At 34.1% G+C, this 21184-nt stretch overlaps 1 protein-coding gene across 4 annotated transcripts in view; it reads left to right on the forward strand.

The window, feature by feature from the left end:
* The window catches only part of STAT4 (signal transducer and activator of transcription 4), a 129571-nt gene that overhangs the window by 64113 nt on the left and 44274 nt on the right, over positions 1-21184 (forward strand). For all 4 annotated transcript variants that reach the window (XM_032292608.1, XM_032292607.1, XM_032292610.1 and 1 more), the window contains one exon: positions 21070-21168. In XM_032292608.1, the coding sequence (XP_032148499.1) occupies positions 21070-21168 (99 nt within the window). The remainder of the gene's footprint in view (positions 1-21069; positions 21169-21184) is intronic.

Genomic DNA, 21184 nt, shown 5'->3' on the forward strand with positions numbered 1-21184 from the left:
GGCATAAATGGGTGAAAATTAAAACACAGAAATCAACCACTTTCTGCTTATAAGTAACCACCTAAAATGAGGTACTAGAAGAGTTCAAACAAAAGAGGCTGAGCAAATATATGTCAAACTAATTAAGACAAAAAGAAAATATGGTCACTATATGTTATGTAATAATTACATAATAATAAAATAGAAAGGAGATACAATAGCAGGCATTAATTCAGTACAAAGGACATGTAATATCTCAGTTAATGCTCATGATAACTATGAGCTTGTTAGATAACGTCAAATTCCATCCCAAAAGCAGTAACCAGAGCAAATATTGTAATACTATAAAGTAACAATTTCAAGTGAACATTCTTGGGTCAGTATATACCAAGTAATATTAAATCAACATATAAAGTAAAAATTATAAACACAAATAGAAATGACTAGCAGTAGAACACTTTAACACATTTCTCAGTTTTCTGACATCAAATATGCAAAACCGTAAATGAATGAGATGTAAATGCTATAATTTAATAAGGTTGATTTAACCAAGAATATGTCACTGCATTTTGATGGCAAAAAAATTATAAGAAATCTAAATATCAACAGTGTAGAATTTATTAAATTAGACTAGGGCTGAAATATGTTGAATTATGGAGTGGCCATTCTTTATTCCTTTTAAACAAAATAAAATAGTATTATTAGACAGTGTTTAATGACATTGAAGTATTAATTACCAATTATATAAAAAAGCATATACATAATGATACACCAAATATGCTCTGAATCTTATTTTTAAAGTGTACATAAGTGTTTATAAAAATGCACACAGAGATAATAAACCAAATGGGTCCATATGAAAATGTTAACATCAGTTATCTCTAGATCTTGCGATTATGGGTGATGATTTTCCTTAGTTATTTTTATCAATCCTTAGTGATTTTGCATTTAAAATTTTTTCTACAAAGAACATTTTTACTTCTGCAATCAGAGAAAAGTAAAATTGACCTTTATTCAATGATTATGATCTTATGAACATCCCACTTGTTTCTCACCCCTTAGGAGAGAAAGGCAGGGTAGAGATTTGACAGGTGTGGAAATCAAAGCTAAAAGAGGTAAAAGTGACTTTAAAAAATGTCATAGTTAATGATAGTACATGGTCTAAAACCCTTGACTTCTGATCTCCAGTCCTGAGGACTTTCTAGTACATTTTTCTGGGTAAACCATGTGAGCACAAAGACCTGTTGAAATGCTGCTGATTCAGGGAATCAAGTCCATTATCAAACCCAGAGGAAACATGTAAATTCACATATATTTTATATAATGTTAATATAAAAATTTATATGTGAATATAAAAGTGTATATATTTATATAATATATAAATATGATTTTTATCCAAGATGATCGGAGAAAGAGGTAAATATATCTGACTAGCTCCAAATGAGCAAGGTACTGAGAGGAGGAGACAAATGCATTTTGATGGAAACTGGAGGTAGAAATAGTCATGGAAGCCAAAATCAGTCAGCAGAAAAGCTCTGATGCTTGAGGAACTAATTTCACCTATAGGTGTTAGCATCTTTTCCAGAGTGGCCTTGAAAGGAAAGGTCACTTTAAATATAAGCATGATAGTGATTTGCATTTCAAACCAGCCCAGAGACTGCTTTGCAGTATGACTCTGTGTACCTGTAAGACAAATCCAGGATTCACCGTTTTGGAAGTGGTTCTGGGCCGTCCTCATGCCCACAGTCGTTTAATAGGTCATTTAGGCACTAACCTATAATTTATGAGCTATTAGCAATCCCTTCAGTTTCCATTTCTCTCAGTAGTTGGACGGTATTAATACTTCCGCCACATAGTTCAAATAGGCTTCAGATTTTTGTTCCATGGAAAATATACAGGGACACTTTGAGGGCTGTTTCGTAAATGTCAACAATCTTCAGAGAATGCTTTTATTTCTTCAGATTGGAATAATTTTTCCACTTCTTGCTTTAGGAGTTCTAATTTTCTAATTTTTGCACGTTATGTAAATTAACTTAAAAAATTTTATGAATGGAATTTTTGTTATGTTGAAAATAGCTTTATAATTTCTTTCTGATTGCTTAAATAATGCAAATCTTTGTAAAAAGTCAAATGATAATGAAAAGTCTAAGAAGAAAGAAAAAAATCCCCTGAAATTCCACCCAAATAAGATAACCACTATTAACATTTTGTTCACCATCTTTTCATACTTTTACTGCATACACACTCATGTAATTTTCCATAAAGTAGATCATAATATACATGTAGCTTTTTAGTTACAAACTCCTTTTTAATCCTACTTCTTTTTTACTTACCTCCATCCACAGCACTACCTTCAAAAACATCATTGTTAACAGTCAAGTGTCCACCTTTCCATATGTGTATCTATGATTACCTATCAAATAAAAATGGAAAAAATAGAAAGGATATAATTTGTGTATATTTTAAAATATATAATGTGTATATGTGTGTGTTTATAAAATTTTGTAAATGATGAAGTGTTTTGTCATTTCCAAAAATGAAATTTTATTATTTATGTCTCTGCTTTCCAAATTTTACATAACAAAAATTCCTTCATTTTAGTGGTAGGAAATTGTTCGTGGTGTGAATGTGCTATTGAGCCATTTGTGTTAAGTGAGCAATTACTTTACTTCTGGTTCTCCACTATAAACAGTATTGGAACAAACAATCTTGTACATATATTATTATGGGCCAGCGCTTTCATTTCTATTGGATAGATTCCTAGACATGGACTTATGAGTCAAACATACAAGCATTTTAAATTCTGATATTGTGAGATTGCTTTCCTAATAGGTTTTAAAATTCACATTTCCATCAGCAAAGTGTATGAGGACCCTCATCCCCATATCTTCATTAACAATAGATATTATCATTCTTTTTTATTTTTGTCAACCTGGCTTTTTGGGAGATACTATCTCTCTTTTTATTTTAAATTTGTTTTTTTTCTAACTACTTGGAAGGTGGGGCATCCTTTCCCACATTTATTGGTCATTTGGATGTATTCTTTTGTGAATTTCCCATTCACTTCCTTCTATCAGGCATTTTAAATCAATTTCAAAGGGCTCTTTATCTACATTAAAAATAACTTTAAAAATCTCTTCTATATTAATAATTATTTCTTATGAATTACTAATGTGCTCCAAGTCTATCACATGTCTTTAGGCTTTATGACATCTTTTTCCTTACAAAAATATTTAAATTAGTGAAAAGTCCATTTTTTTGCATAGTTTCGAGGGATTGTATCCTGGTTTAAAAGGTCTCCTCGAGCCTTAGCTGTTTTGTTTTCCTAAATTCTAGTCTAAGATTTTCTTAAAGTTAAAAACTTTTTAAATCAACATGAAATTCTTTATATAAAGATCCAACTTTTTCTTCTGGATTGACAATTACATACGCAAGATTTAAAGAAATAAGCACTTTCTCACTCAACTGAAAAACCACCTTTTCATGTGTTAATTTTCTTATTTAATATTTTTTCCTACAACTCTCTATTATGCTCTGCTAATCTAGTTACATGTCATTACTAGTGGTTACAACAGCTTTAGCGTGTATTTCAGTATCATACAAGACAAGTCCTCCTTCTTCCAGCTTAGAGACAATGAACTTGAATTTGTTGGTTAATTGGTTAAAAGCAAGTCAACACTCTGGAGTCAAAGTGAATACAGGCGTAAAGTTACTTAACAGTTCTTTATCTCAGTTTACTTAGGTGTATACTCAGGATGACAGCATTTATCACAGACGATTGTGAGAGTTAATAAAATGAAACTCATTGTTGTGAGAGTTAATAAAATGAAACTCAACAGAGTGGTCAGAAAATTCTCTGATTTCAAGCAGTAAAAATTAGCCTTTGTGATTGTTATAGTTGTTGTCAGACATTTCCTCTTACATATGAACTTTAAGGTCTCTTCACTGACTCTTTCCTTCAACCCCAAACCCTCCAAAAGTTAGGATTCTAACTTTAATTGTGTTAAATACACATATTCATTTTGAGACAAATTAATATTTTTGTAATAACAAGTCTTTCACATTCTAGAATATAGGTTTTTAATTTGTGTCTTCTCAAGTTTTAAAGTTTTCAGTATGACTTAATTTAATCTAATCATATAAGACCTGCATCTTCTTTGTTAAATTTGTTCCTGTGTTTTTAAAATTATTTTTCTTATTTTGAATCTATTTTCTATTTCTTATTTTCCATTTCTAGCTCTAGATTGTTATTGCCAATGTAGAGAAAATCATGTCATCTTGTATATTCATTCTAGAATTTTTATGAGTCTCTTTTTTTCTAGAAATATAATTTTATCATCAGCAAGACAGATATGTGCATACCCCCTTTACCAATATTTACGCTTACTATTTCATTTTCTTGTCCTTATAATCTTGTCTAAACACTTTCTAATGATGATGATATATCTGGTGTTATCACAGAATATGGGTGAAAGGGTGACTAAATGATCTTACAGGATATAAGTGAAAGACAAGCTCCGTTTACCATACAGGATTTGTCTTACCACGCAGTGAGCAGGTGATGCAAACATCACATCCACAAAGGGCCAATCCTCATGACGCAATTTTCCTTAAGGCAGCCTCGCTACCAGTGATACTGGTCAACTAGGGGGAAGATCCCATCCAGCCTTCAAGAAGCAAAATTGCCATCTCCAGGGGTATTTCATACCGTGCTGCCCCTTCCAACTAATCTAAAGACTCTAGTTTCATATGTTTATTGCTAACTAGGGATAAAAATAACTAATACAAACTCCAAAAAGATTTAGAGACAGAGGTCTTTACCAACACAGAGATTGAATACTATGATTTTTCTATTTTTCTTTCAGTTAGGAGGTGATTATTATCGTTTATTCACCCTCTCATTTGATCATTCAGCTAGCACTTGTGAGGTCCCTATGAGGTGACAGCTATTTCAAGATTGGTCTTAAAGCAGACCAATTCCTGCTTTTGAAAGATGCAGAGTCTAGATAGGAAATCAGATATGGACTTAAAAATGGAAATATTCTGGAACAAGTTTTACAACACAAGCAGACATCAAGAACTGTGCAGAGTCTAGGATTTTCTCCTTCTTGCAAGCTAACAAGTTAGCTTGTTATTGTTTCGTGGATGCTAGAAAAAAACATATGCCTTCTAGATCAGAGACAAAAGTCTATAATTCATAGCAAAAGCGGTAATCAGAGCTTCGTGTTCATTGGCACTGGTTCTCCATGTACCCCAAGTCCTATGGAGGTGTCATAGTGGGCCCATCATGGGGATGTCCGGACACCAGTGGGTTGCATTACAGGAAAGGAACACTGAACTTGAGGAATTCACTGCTCCTGTAGCTGGTGAAGTAAGCCCACTCTGGTTGGGTGAACATATTACCTTATCCCTCAAGGTTGCTTGCTGCCTATGCAATAACCCTAAAAAATGACAAGAAAAGAATGGTCAGGGCCTTGCCTTCTTGACATACCTAACAGGGTCATGCAGGGATATGCACAGGTCACGGCAGATTGCTTTTACCAACAGTAAGTAGAGCTGCCAGGGCTGGTAAGACCTAAGTTGTCTCAGGAAAACTGGTTTAATGATTTTATAACCAATCACATGGTTATTTTCTATTGCTTTATTTATTTAACCACTGCAGCTATCTTGAGGTTCTACAAATGATGGTTAGCCCTGAATAGTTTTATCACATAAAATATTATAAATATAACTTCCAGGGAAAATAAAATTAAACACATCTGTGGCCCACAGGATCTGGTTCAATAAGGAAGGAACAAGCTGTTTAAAAGGCAGTCGTGATTTGGAAAGTCATCGACCATAGAATGAGAAACACCTAGATTGGAGAAGTTCCTTTTCTTAACTTCCTGGTTCTATGACTTTTCACAACTGACATATCCCTGGGCTTCCTGATAGGTACCTTGCAGGCTATTGTCAAGATAAAAACAAAGCCTACAGAGCACTCTGCGCATAGGTGCTCATTACATGGCAGATTCTGTTACTGGCATATTCAAACATAAATGGTAAGTAGAGTTTGTAAGCATCTTCCTTATTCACTTCTTGTCATTTTGAATTCAGCAATCTATTTATCTCTTGATTACAATGCTGTGAATTCCCTAGGGGCACTCAATTTTAGTCATCATAATTGTCTGACTGGACTCTGACTCTTTTTTTCTTCTTTTTTCACCTGAATGACACATTTTCAAAGCTAGCATTCATCTTTTTAAAAAATCCATGCATAAATCAAGCACAGACTTGATATGAAATATATATATATGTATTTTATCACTTCTTGTTTAGTTTTAATAATAAAAGTAACATGTGTAATTATTTCTTTTAATTCTAACAATAACACAGAATTGAAGTAAAAGCAAAAATATCCTTTCCTCAGTCCCATTCTCCAAAGATAATCATTAGTGAGAGTTTGATATGTTCCTTCCCAGGTCTTTTTCTGTGCAAAAAAGTTTAGTGTTACTAGTTCTCTTCCAATGATTATATGAATTATGTTCAGGTGAAAGCACCGTATTATTATTATTTCTAATTACTACCTTTTGTGAGTTCATTTTGTGAGTTCAAAGCGGCCTTGAGTGTATCTGTGTGCATGTGTGAATTAGTCCTAAAGAAATGCCAGGAAAGTCCCCACAGTCTAGTGTTTTGAAAACCACCAAAGACACAGTCTTTTCCTGGAGTTTCTTTTGTATGCATATAAATCTATTTCCTGGAACACAAGTCAGTCGTACTTCGTTGACTTTTTATTTAGTTTTGGTCATTTCTGTGAAACTAATGGGAAGATTTTATCTTCTGTTTGTATTGATTTACAGTTTATGAGTTTTAAGCTCTCTTAACACCATAAGAAGGCAACACAGAAAACTCCATATATGTATAGTGTGCTTTACAAGTTACAAAACTCTTTTTCGATTAACTCCTCACAATGGCTGTAATGAATGAAAAATATTATTATCTCAACTGGGCAATTAAGCAATAAAAGTTAAGATATATCTTACTTTAGGTCACATAGCTAGGACTAAGCCACAAACCCAGGTCCTCTGGCTTTGTACAGAGTGCTGTCTGGCTGCTTTTCAGAGTGATTGTCTAGAAGCATTAAGTCTTCATAGACATAGATCATTCTGCATACAATGTACTCACACTTTGCAGAAGACATACTTGATGCCTTTAATAAGTAGTTTAAAAATAATAAATAAGATAAGCTATACATACCTGCAGCTAATTTTTAGCTAGTTTAAGATAGATGTGTTATTATTATTATAAATAATAGCAGGGCATTGCTATTTAGATCCATCAACAATCTATACCATATCTTTTTTTTTAATCAAGTAAACCTTGGTGAGGATGAGAGAATTTAAAGCTAACTTTGAGTGAAGAGGAGAGCAACTTCATTAATTTGGATTCATTCATTTCTGGTGAGAGGAATAGCATAAGGAGGGCATATAAGAACTGAAACTTCAGCAAGACAATTTCAGAAAATAAAAAGGATTTGTTTTTTAGAGAAATCTTAGGTTTACAGAAAAATTGAGTGGAAAGTACAGAGAATACTTTCCCATATACTCCCTTAGTCTCCTCCTTACACCCCTCACCAGACAGTGTCTCCTATATCTTACATCTTGATATGTTCCTTCCCAGGTCTTTTACTGTGCAAAGAAAATTTAGTGTTAATAATTATCTCCCGATGATTGTATGAATTATGCTCAGGTGAAAGCACTGTATTATTATTATTTCTAATTGCTACCTTTTGTGAGTTCATTTTGTGAGTTCAAAGTGGCATTGAGTGTACCTGTGTGCATGTGTGAGTTAGTCCTAAAGAACGTTTTTGTTATAGTCCTAAAGATGTATTTGTTATAATTTTATATTATTACAATATTATATCTTATTAACTAAAGTCCCATAATTTACATTAGGGCCCACTTTATGTTCTGTGAGTTTTATCAAATGTGTAATATCATGTATCCAGCATAATACACTATTATACAGAACAGTTTCATTGCCCTAGAAATCCCCTGTGCTCTACCTATTCATCCTTTACTTCCTCTCATTCTTCTAATCCCTGGAAACCACTGACTTTTTTACTGTCTCCATAGTTTGACTTTTCCATAATATCTAATAGTTGGAATTATACAGTATGTAGCCTTTTCACATTGGCTGCTTTTACTTGGTAATATGCAACTAAATTTCATCCATATCTTTTCCTGACTTGATAGCTCATTTCTTGTTGGTGCTGAATGATATTCTATCATCTGGATGCACCACAGTGTATCTATTCACCTGCTTGAGGACATCTTGGTCACTTCAAATTTCAGCAATTATGAATGAAGCCACTATAAACATCTATGTGCAGGTTTTCATGTGGAAATGAGTTACCTTTAGGTGAATAACAAGGGGTGTAATTGCTGGATCATATTACAAGAGTATGTCTAGTTTTATAAAGAAACTGCCAAACTGTCCTTGAAAAGGCTATATTATTTCTTATTCCCACCAGCAACAAAAGAAAGTTCCCATTGCTCCACATCCTCATCAACATTTGCTGTTGTCAGTGTTCTGGATTTTGATTGTTCTGATAGATGCATTGCAGTATCTCATTGTTATTGTAGTAAGTATTTCCCTGATCACATATGATGTGGAGCATCTTCCATATGCCTGTTTTCCATCTGTATATCTTCTTTGGTGAGATGTCTGTTATGGTATTTGGCCCATTTTTTAAAATTGGGTTTGTTTTCTTGTTTTTGAAAAAAATATTTTAGATAATAATTCATTATCAGATATGTTTTTGCAAATATTCCCTCCCAGTCTGTGACTTTCTTTTTCATTTCTTAACAGCTCTTTCACAAAGCAGAAATTTTTCAGCTAATCAATCTGTTGTTTCATAAATTTTCCCTTTAGTGTTGTATCTAAAAAGTCATCACTAAACCGAAGGTCATCTATATTCTTTTTTATGTTATCTTTTAAGACTTTTATAGTTTTTGCAGTTTACATTTAAGTTTGTGGTTCACTTTGAGTTAATTTCACTTATTTTTTGTGGGCAGTGTAAGGTCAGTGCCTAGATTCACTTTCTGCATGTGAATATCCAGCTATTCCAGCACTGCTTGTTGAAATGGCTACCTTTGCTCTGTTGTACTGCATTTGCCCCTTTGTCAAAAGTCAGTGATGTACATTTATGTGGATCTATTTCAGAGCTGTCTATTCTGTTCTGTTGATCTATCTGTCCACTCTTTTACCCTTATCACACTGTCTTGATGACAATAGGTTTATACTAAGTCCTAAAGTTGAGTACGGTCACTCCAACTTTGCTTTTCTCATTCAATATCGTTGCTATCTGGCTCTTTAGACTCTCCATATAAGCTTTAAAAATAGTTTGTCGTTATCCACAAAATAACTTGCTAGGATTTTGATATGAATCTGTAGATAATTTCATTGAATCTATAGGTAAGTCGGCAATAACCAACATCTTGACAATACAGTCTTTATCTACTTATTTTTGTCTAAAGTAACCATGAAATATCTTTTCATGTCTTTAGTTCTTCTTGATTTATTTCATTAGTATTATAATTTTCCTTAAATATCTTATACCTATATTGTTAGATTTATACTTCTTTTTTTTGTGCTAATATAAGTAGCACTGTGCTTTCAATTTCAAATTCCAATGGTTTGTTCCTGTTCTATAGGAAAGCAATTGACCTTTTTGTATTAACATTGCAGTCTGTAACCTTACTCTAATGGCTTGTTAGTTTTGGAGGCTTTTTATTTGTTCTTTGGGATTTTCTACATGGACAATCACTGTCTATGGACACACATAGACAATTCACCTGTGAACAAAGAAAATTTTATTACTTCCTTCCCTATTTGTACACCATTTATTTCCTTTTCTTACCTTATTGTGTTAAACTACTACTTCCAATATGATGCTGAATAGGAGGGGTGAGTTCAGCCTCCTTGCCTTGTTCTTGGTCTTAACAGAAAAGCGCCTAGTTTCTCACCATTAAGTATATTGCCTGTATGTTTTTTGGTAGTTTTTTTTTTTTAATCAAGTTGAGAAAGTTCACTATTGCTAGTATACTCAGAGTTTTTATCATGAAAGAAAATTGCTTTTTAAAACCTATTAGACTAGCCATTCTATTTTAATCAGCCTTAAAAACAACTAGTTCAGCTGTTCTTCAATTTAGTGGGTTTGTTTTTTTCACTATAGACATAGCCTTTCAATTCTGGTGAAAAAGGATTAGGTAGAAGACATTGAGAAAAACTGCATACTCAGAATAAAGAGAAGGAAATAATAAGAAGCTGAACTGAGACTGTGCCCTGTTACAGAAACTGGCCAGTGATGTTGTTGGTTTTTTTTAAATGGAAAAAAAGGCATACAAATTTATTTAGCATGTATACAAGGGAGCTCTAAGAATGAAGAGCCAATTCCCAAGGAGTTATAGAAACATATGTATATACCATCCTGAGGCCACAGGAAAGAATACAGATGCAGAGCATGGCCAGAACTAGGGAAATCAGGTTTAGTGGAAAGACTGGCTGAGAAAGGAAGAAGTTTGGCTGGCAAAAGTGGCCTTGTTATGTAAATGAAGCTCCCTCAATGTAGATGGCAAATGTTTCATTTCAGATTTTTAAAGGCACCTCAGACTCTTACTCTGTCCTGGATGGGGTGGTGGGATGGAAAGGGGGGGCGTGGCTTAATTAACGGAGATTCTCTACAGATGTAAATTTTTCCCACAGAAGACAGCTTTGCAACACCAATTCTGTTTGCTGGCCAAGCTGCAGCCATTTCAAAACACATCAAAGAAATATATTTGGGAGTAAAATATTTTAATTTCCTTCAGTCCCCACTTTGAAACTTAAAACAGATTTCAGGCATTAAAAGCCAAGCTGATGGCTTTGGAGAGATTCAGGTTTAGAGGTTGTTAGATGGAGATAGACAAAGTAGCAATAGACAAATTGGGATAAATGGAAAAGAGCAGATTTAAATATATTGTCCCATGCCTTCTTTAATCAGTATATTAGTCCCGAGAGTAGATCAATTCAGTTAAGCAGTTGTGTCCCGTTTCAGAAGGCACCACTGCAGATGGATTAGGCTTCTATGTGTGATATAGACAATCAGATCCCTGCTAAGAGGCATTTCTATAGAAACACAAGAAAAAAAGGTTAATGTCAGGAGCACTCAGTATACATACTAGTTTTCTAGAGTTTCTGAGGCATCTTCAGATTACAGTGGCAATCTGACAGATTCTTCTGGATTGTAGTTCAAACTAGGCGTCCAAGTGAACTTTCTGAGAAGTCCATACATGAGCAGGCAGATGCAAAGGTTGTTAAAATAATGGTTGCTGTTATTTTCTCCTGAGGTTTAAATTGCCTAGCTTCAGTTTGAAGGGCCTTAAGAAAAGCATAGTTTTAATTTCTAGTGATTTCAAGTCAGAAATATTTTCTGGAAAAAAAAGGGAAAATATTAATTTGGAGACATAGCCAGGAGAGAAAGTCAGAATTCAGTCTAAATTGTAGCAAATAATAAAAACTGAAAAAGAATGGACAAGGCTAGCACCTGACAACAGGTATATTACAGTTTCTTTTAAAACATAATTTTTCTCTTTCCAATCTCCCAATTTTACTAAAGACAACATCATAGCAGGACAGTAAGTTTTATTTGCACGGTAAGTTTTAGTTTAATTATACTTGGTCTGATTATTTGCATAAAATGCATCAAGAATAATTATTTACTATACAGTCTCTTTTTAAAATTGGCTTTGTTAGAACCTTTATTTAAAAATAAGGACTCTCGGTTTAGGCCTCTTAAAGGCTTCAGGCACAGCCAAGGATTCATCTATGCCTGCAGATAGTTGTATGAATTGGATGAATTCCTCCTTCTTGAGGTCCCAAGATAATTTGGGTTTCTTGGGCCTGTCAGAAAGTGACAATCTTTACTTATCACAGTTCAAGAACCCTGTGAAGGGCAGGATACAAGACCAGTTTTTCCAAAGGGCTTTTATGGGCTCTGTACACCAATCCCAATTCCTCAAATCCATCTGTTCATATCTTAAAATATCATTGCAATCAAAGACTTGCTAAAATAACCAGGGTCTTCAGAGTGTCCTCTTACAGAAAAAAATGGATTATTATTAAACTTATGCAAATAACTATTACCATAAATTAAAAATACTCACAAACAGTTTCCAAATTTTGGAGAAATCAGATAGAAAGAAATATGTCTCAAATTTCACTCACAAGAATATATTTTACTCAGTTGTTAAAAGCTGTAAATAGTTCAAATGAAAACAAGGTTTTCTTGACTTTGAAAAACAAAATAAAAAGAATCAGTAATGTTTTAAAGAAACAAAGTAATAAAATTATTTAAATATTCTATTAGTTCAGTCTATGCAATTAATTCCTGTTCTGCTCTATATTGAATCAGCAATTCTCATGAACCCATCAGCTATCCTTGAGAGTCCTGGAAGTTTTCTTTCTATTCCAATAGCACAGTCTCCATAGTTATTTGAAACCTGCATTCAAGAGCACCTGTCAGAATCCTGAGCCAACTTTGAACCACTTTTGAAAAAATCAGTGTAAAACAATTATCTGTGGATGACAAAAGTCTTAGAACATCCACAGTTAAAGACACAATTGCCAAGGAAATTTGGTTATTTCTGTGGCTTTCAATAATTTAACATAATAATTTAACATCATAAAAATTTCAACAATTTAACATAATAATTATAATTACTACTGACAACAGAGGCATATCAGAATCACAGGTATCTCATATAATTTGGAATATATAATAACACATTAATATAAATATAACCCAAAGAAAGTTAAACACCATTTTATATTTGGTAGGGTTTTCTATATGACTTTACTATATCAACTAAGCTCAATATGTCTCTCTGGAACTTCTGAAAAGTGAATTTTAGGTCAAAAGACTGAATTTAGGATTTGATTTTGAATTGTAAAATATCGAAGGTCTTAAACACTTGATATCACAAATAGGATCACAGGTCACTATAAAATAAGTCATTTACTTAGTCAAAATGATAATTCAAATATTTCAAAAGAGCAGAAACCTTTTCTCTTTGGTAGAGAGGAGATTCACTTTCCCAAACAATAAAACCTAGTAAAGATAGCATGAGGCCAACAAGAACCCTGTTGTTGGCAGCAAAATCTTTCTCTTCCCCAGTTTTTTTTTTTTTTTTTTGATAGTTTACTCAAAAGATGAAAATATTTTATTATTTTTTAGTATTATACAAAAATCTTGTTCAAGACAGAAAAACCACTATTTTACCTTTGTAGAGCATATTGTTAATGCTAAAGCTATTTTTAATAAAACCTTATGAATAAATATGATTTTAATCAGTTGAGCCATAAGGTAAGATTTTCATAAACTCTTTATATTTTTATAATTTTTTATTGAAAAGTAGATCCATGCTCCAACAAAACCCTGTGATTCTAACACAGAGGCCTAGATTCTGCCGTTACATCAGTGTGCTTTTAATTTTAATGTTTAATTTATAGAAAAGCTAAAAAATTCCATTTAAATTTTAGCTAACTTGCTCACACATAGAATTTTTAATACGATTAATCTTTCTCAAACCCTTTACAACTTGTTTAAACCTTCAGTTTTCTCCTTTTTTAAAACAATCCTTGAACATTTTTAAACTAGACAAAATTAATTTTCCTTTAATAAAAACCATATTCCCAGGCCTTCTTGTAACTTTATAAAAAATACATTTTACCTTTTTTATGTGCTTTGTATTTAGTAGTTTTAATTAATATGTATTAATTGTAATGTTAATTCTTAATTGCTCATTTTTAGTAAAAAACTTAGGAGGTAAGCAATTTAATTATGTACCAGGTGCAGAGCCCGGGGCAAAGAACAGCGCCTAGAACTAGGCTTCATCGCATCCTAATGGCTCAAATCCAAGAACATAAGTTTATAGACAAGTTAAGCAAGGGTCAGAAACAAAGTTCTATATCTTTTTTTTGAAACAGAGTCTCGCTCTGTCACCCAGGCTAGAGTGCAGTGGCGCCATCTCGGCTCACTGCAATCTCCGCCTCCCAGGCTCAGGCAATTCTCCTGTCTCAGCCTCACAAGTAGCTGAGACTGCAGGCGTGCACCACCACACCCAGCTAATTTTCACATTTTTAGTAGAGACGGGGTTTCACCTTGTTAGCCAGGATGGTCTCGATCTCCTGACCTTGTGATCTGCCTGCCTCGGCCTCCCAAAGTGATGGATTACAGGCATGAGCTACCGTGCTGGACCCAAAGTTCTGTATCTTAAAACACCTATCAGAGACTAATTTAGGCCAAATGTCTTAATTCTGAAGACATTGCTATTTTATTTTACCAATAATTTTAAAACTATCTTTTTAAAATCAAAGATTACTAAAATCATGTTAACTCGAAAGGCATTTTGGCTTATTTGCTTAATTTATGAGTAAGTCAATTTGATACCCACACAGGCCAGTGTGTTTGACATTGGTAAAGAATAAAGATAAAAGTGATTCAAAAGCGGTATTTGTGATGACAAAGAGAGAGCTAGCTGGCAACCAGAAGTATGCAGTAGGTGGCACATTTTCTATTCAAAAATGTGAATGAAAACATTTTACTCTGTAAATGGAGACAAATGTTTCATATCCCAGAGATACCACGAAAGATAAATACCACATTTGAGTGAAGTATGTTTGTAGGTAGTTTAAAAAAATGAGAAGTCAAAAAGTTCTCAAATTGGGGTTAGGAGAAGAGCTGGCACAGCAGAGGTGAAGGTGTCCTGTCGGTATCCTGTCCACATCTTCCTGGCCTTATCATTTTAGTTTAGTTAAGTAGAAACCCAACTGCCAATTTCCTATGTTTTTAAATCGCTAATGATAGACGGCAAGAGCTGATGTGACAAAGTTCCCAAAGTCCTTGAGTAGATTACTCTAAGTCACATGTTCCGTACCAACTTCAAGGGTTCTCAGCCCACCGTAGCAAAACAGTGTAAGTGGCTTACAGCACACCCTTAGTGGCTGCCTTCTCTTCCTCATCTCACTTACCCACTTCTGTAACCATGTTTTGTGGGACCAACTTCCACTTAAAAGACTTGCACTGAAATCCTTGTCTCAAAGTCAGTTTCTGAGGAAACCCAAGCCAGGACAGTTGTTGGTTATGTGTTTCTTCCCTTTGGTCACTAACGCCACCTCTTTCAGGCCCTCTTGAAAGTTCTCCCTTTATTTGACCTGGGATCTATCATTCCCATCCTGCAGTTGCCAGGTCACTACCGTCAGAGAATATCATCTGATAAATCCTTCACAATACAGAGGAAATTTGTTAAATGTGGTATTAACTCTCCAAATGTGTTTAGATTTTTAAGAGGACCATTGAGGAAAGAACTCAGAGGAGTGAATGCCTAATTGTGACATTTCAGGCTTGGTATTGCTGGTACAAAGAAGATTATTTTGAACAGGCCTTCTCATATCCATTACTTATGACTCTGGAACTTATTGGGCTATTTGGAAGAAAAAGAGCAAATGAACTAATTACTTTCTTTTTTTTTTTTTTTTTGAGACAGTCTTGCTCCGTCACCCAGGCTGGGATGCAGTAGCATGATCTCAGCTCACTGCAACTTCCACTCCTGGGTTCAAGTAATTCTCTGCCTTAGCCTCCGGAGTAGTTGAGGTTACAGGCGCCTGCCAACACACCCGGCTAAGTTTTGTATTTTTAGTAGAGATGGGGTTTCACCATCTTGGCCAGGCTGGTCCTGAACTCCTGACCTCGTGATCCATCCTCCTCAGCCTCCCAAAGTGCTGGGATTACAGGCATGAGCCACCATGCCTGGCCAAACTAGTTACTTTTTAATGACAAGTCAAATTTGGAAATTAGGTAGAAAGGCAGTAGAAGGGTAATTTGAAGGAAAGCCAAGAAATTTAGCATAAAGTAGCAAAAAGAATAAATAGCATATTCATGGAGTCTATGACACTTTTCTCTACATTTTAACATCTCTGAAATCAGAATGCATATCACAATCAATAACATCTCTTAATTGCTGTTGCCATGTGGCAATCACATCTTTGTCATTGCCTGTGATGTGAAACTGGATCAAAGCTATTCATGTTGTCACTTCAATTGAATTATGTGCACCGTTGGTGCAACATATGTTGATCTTAATTGCTGTTTAAAATGTCATCAAAATGTAACCCTATGATTTAGGATTGAAACAAATAGTTATCATATATGCAGAATGGGATGAGAACAAATCAGCAGGGTACAAATTTGATATTTGTGAAGCAACTATTTGTCACTAGATGGATGACCCTAAATTTCAAGTTTTCTTGAAAAGCAACAATAAAATGCTTTATAGGATGTAAGAAAGGAAGATGCTCACAAGGAGATAAAGTTGTATTATATTTTGTTGCTGAAGTTCATGCAAAAAAAGATTGCCTGTCATAAGCAACAGTGGCAAGAGAAATTGCTAAATTTCTCATAATAGATGAAAGAAATCTCAGCACAATAAGAGCCTGGAGTGAATGATTCATGCATTGCACAGTATTATCATTAAGATGTACAGCATCAATTTATCAGAAACATCCTGCTGACTAAACAGAATACACTTAACTTCCAGCAGGATGCAAGTGAGGAAAAATGATAATATGTGTTTAATCAAAGAGGTAATGCTATAGATGAGGGAGTGGTTTTCCTTGGCAAGACTGAAAATTATACTGCCAATACAAAAGGATCTTTAAGGAGGCCAATATTATGAATTTGGGATATCGAAAGCAGCATATCACTGTGATCTTATGTCTAACTGCTGATTGCTGAAGTTGCCACCATATTTAATTTGTGTAACTATAAAACAATGTCTGAGAATAATAACTTTTTTAAAGGTATTATTGAGAGTGAACCACAATAGTGGATGGATAATGGCTGAGGTGACAGAAGGCTTATTAGAGGTCTTCTGGAAGAGACATCTGAGAATCTACCATATATTCTAGTTCTCAATGATTCCACAGACATCTGCCTGAAAAGTTAAATAGGAATCTCACCTATTAGTGATGTGGTTGTAAATCGTGATGGCATGACCAGACTGTTAACAGCTCTTCAGCATTTCAGTCAACAAACCATTTAACCTTATGTTGAAAAAATAAAAGTCCTGGTTCTTGTCTGAAACCTTCTACTGAGAAATTTTGGAAAGATCAAGAAAGTGCCAGCGTCAAACTTACAAAATGAAGACAATAATTGTGCACACTCTACAGAAATATGCATCACTGACATTCTTGATGGCCCAGAAGACATTATTTTATGGAAAAATATGGGTGCCAATGAATCTAAGTTTAAAAGAGATTCAGAAAAATTGAACTCTAAAGAGAAGTAGTTTTAGGAAGACATTGGCCAGCTTATTACACATATACTTCCCCTTTAATATATGTATACAGTACTGATATATTAGTAAATATCTATGTCTCAACAAATTTAAAGTGATTAAAGTCATTCAGAGCATATATTCTGGTTAAAATTGAATTATGCTAAAAATTCACAGAAAGGAAAAGATACATAGAAAATCCTTATGTTTTGAAATTAACCAATACATTTCTAAATAAGCCACCTTAGGACAAAGATGAAATCTTGATGGAAGTTAGATGATTGAAAAGAAGGAAAGTTCTATCAATATCCATATAATGTATGATTTGTGTATGCAGAAAATTCAAAATAAGCCACAGATAAAAATTTAGAATTGGTAAGAGATGTTACAAAAGCATTAGAATCAGAGTTTAGCAAGCTTGCTGGATTCATAATCAATTATATTTCTATAGAACAGCAAAAACAATGAAGAAAAAGATATTTATTCTTCTATCAAAAATACCAAACTACATAGAAATAAACCTAATGAAACGTGTAAAATTATAATGTTTAATAGAGACACATTAAAGAAGACATAAATAAGTAGATTAGAACATAAGTATAAAGATGCCATATCTCCCTAAAATTTATCTAAATATTTAATGCCATGAAAATTCTCTCTCTCTCTCTCTCTCTCTCTCTCTCTCTCTCTCTCTCTCTCTCTCACACACACACACACACACACACACACACTGGTGTTATATGTGTGTGTGTGTGTGTGTGTGTGTGTGAGAGAGAGAGAGAGAGAGAGGCTTGATAAGTTGATTCTAAAATGTATACATAAATACAAATATTCTACTTGACATCAAGACTTAACTATAAAGCTGTAGTTAAAAAAAAAAAAAAAAAGCTAATCTATTGACGAGGCAGAGATAGAACCTCAAGATTCTGGAATGGAGTCTAGAAACAAGCCCACCCACAGATGAACACTTGATTTATGACGGAGTCGGCCCAGCAGAGCAGTGGGGAAAGAATAAGATGTTCAGTAAATGGTATTGGAATTTGGTAGACATATGGAAAAAAGTGAAAGAAAACTATCATTATTAATAAGCTCAAAATTAATTACAATCAATGGTGCAAAACCACAAGGAAAAATCTCCATGCCCACAGCTTGGAGAAAAATTTCTTAAATCATAAGAAGCATAAAGGAAAAGACTAATAAATGATTTTATTAAAATTTAAAACCTCTTCATTGACACTAGTAGATAGGAACACGACAAGCCAGAGAGTAGAAGGTATTTGCAATACATTTGCATGAGAAACTGATACCCTACAGAAAATGAACAGTTTCTCTTTCTTTGGCATGCTTCTTCCTTCCTCCCACCAACACATACTTAGGAGTTTGTTTTGTTTTTATTTTGAGGTTCATATACTTGGTAACTGCTGAAAGGTGAATATGAGTTATGCCTTTGTTACTTAGGAAAATAGAAGTGTTCATCTGGTACTGAATCTATAATGATAAATTTTCCATAAGATGTTTTTGTCTCATATATTTAAGTGGGGCCTTAGAAAAAATGCCAAAGGAAAGTGAAAAGATATCCTAGATGAAAACAGTGGTGATTCCTGGCTCTTAACAAAGAAGAAAAAGTGAGTAATTTAACCTTACAAAGAATGGGGGAAACTGAATCTGAACAGGAAGGTAGAAGTGCACGCAAGAAAGGAAAATGAAGAAAGTGTACAACACAACTGAGAAATGTTGAAAGGTAGTATCTAGATGATTGGCATAGAAATACTCCAGAAACAGTGAGAAAGCCAGGCAAATAATAGTAATTCTTGGGCTCTTAGAGGAACTCTAAAAAACAAGAGGATCCTGGTCTTAAATGGCAAGAGTTTTCAAGTGTACATGAATAACAGAGCTTCCAAATTAGCCCTAGGAGAAGCCCTTTATTTTTAGCTATGGGATAATATTAAAATAAATCAAAGGCAAAATGAGAAAACATAGCTTTTTTTGGAGAGTTGAATATAGGTTACATGAAAAAAAAATCAACACATGGGAAAATTAACAGTGGGAACAAGTTCTAACTAGAGAGAATCTGAAATTGTTGACATGCAGAAATTAAACAAAAAAAGAAATTGGTATCCCCGCTTCATAACTAGGATCATTTGTTATGATGCATATATTTATTTCTTTGCCTTCCGAGTTTCAGTCAATTTATTGTTGTTGTTGTTGTTTTCATTTGGAGACTTATGATTTAAAGAGAAAAAAGAAAGAGTTTGGAATACTGTATAATATGTAAGAGCAGGAATTCAGATAGTTTGTGTTTACTCGTGTTACAAATAGAAGTGGAAATTAACATACACATTTAATAAAACAAATAGAAGTGGTGATTAACATACCACTTTAATAAAATTGTGGCAGCAAAGCCAAAAAAATTTTTAGAACCAATAACCTTATTCTTTCCCTAGAAAAATCTTCTAGTTTATATCTGTATAATCTACTTTTTGTTTGTTAATTTTCCACTTTGTGGATTTTTGTTTTATTTTTCCTACTGCTAATATTTTGCTCATTTCATAAATATTAGCACCAGTTTCAGAGAGGAGGGCCAAGGGAAACTAAATAAGTGCATTTTTCTACTGTGCTTCCTGTTAATCCTGCCCTGAAAAAAAGTCAGGTACAAAGAAATTTAACACTATTGACTAAAATGATGGTGTTGTTCAGCTTAGTCCTATACAGTAAGTTTAGAAAACTCGGACACCTACCGAGGCCTTGCAGGCAAGGTAAATGAGTGCTTGGGACACTCACTGGTGGGCACTATGGCAACCCTGGGTTAGTACACGCTTTCTCCAAAGGGATTCCAGTCTTCTCATTTAAGCAAAGTAACTGATGGCTGAATTAGGCCCACAGGCAGCCAGTTTACAGCATCTGCATCATTAACCTTGACAATAAAAGATGTATATGGTTAGCCGGCACAAAAATATGGTTGCTGAAACAATGTATGCTATAGTTTCACTCTAGTATACTAATGAAGTTATGAGCTAGTTGACACAAACAGTACCAAATAGTGACAGAAACAAATGATTTAAGCAAACCATAACACACAATTAATAAGTGAAAAATTGAGACCACTGGGTCATGATAATTTATAGGAAAGTAACTTTTGTGTAAAACCTGCCTGAACTTTCGGAGGCTGAGTTGGGCGGATCATCTGAGGTCAGAAGTTCGAGACCAGCCTGATCAACATGGAGAAAACCCATCTCTACTAAAAATACAGAATTAGCCGAGCATGGTGGCACATGCCTGTAGTCCCAGCTACTTGGGAGGCTGAGGCAGGAGAATCGCTTAAACCCAAGAGGCAGAGGTTGTGGTAAGCCAAGATCACACCATTGCACCCTAGCCTAGGCAACAAGAGTAAAACTCTGTCTCAAAAACAAAACAAACAAACAAAAATCCTGCCTGAAACTTAAATTGACCCTCCTAAGTGTGTGTTCAGGATCTTTCCTAAAAAGATGCTCAAGAAACACTTTTCATTGTTAAAAGTTATTTTTGAGGACAAAGAGATAAATATTCTCTTTAGGGGTGTGTGTTTATTGTATAAGTTTCTGTAGCTTTCTAATGGAACAGATTATTGGAACAAATCCTAAATAATTTTACATATTTACTGAGAGATTGTTGTTGATTTTCAAGAGGTGATATTTTCTTATGATGCATATATTTACACTTTCATGTTAATTATTTTTGCTTATTATTTTTTTTTCAGGGAAAATTTCACGGAAATCCAATGCATGTAGCTGTGGTTATTTCAAACTGTTTAAGGGAAGAGAGGAGAATATTGGCTGCAGCCAACATGCCTGTCCAGGTAATATTTTCTGAGA

The sequence above is a fragment of the Sapajus apella genome, unplaced genomic scaffold (genome assembly GCF_009761245.1).
Source record: "Sapajus apella isolate SASKATOON/1434 unplaced genomic scaffold, GSC_monkey_1.0 scaffold28, whole genome shotgun sequence".
NCBI classification, from domain to species: Eukaryota; Metazoa; Chordata; class Mammalia; order Primates; family Cebidae; genus Sapajus; species Sapajus apella.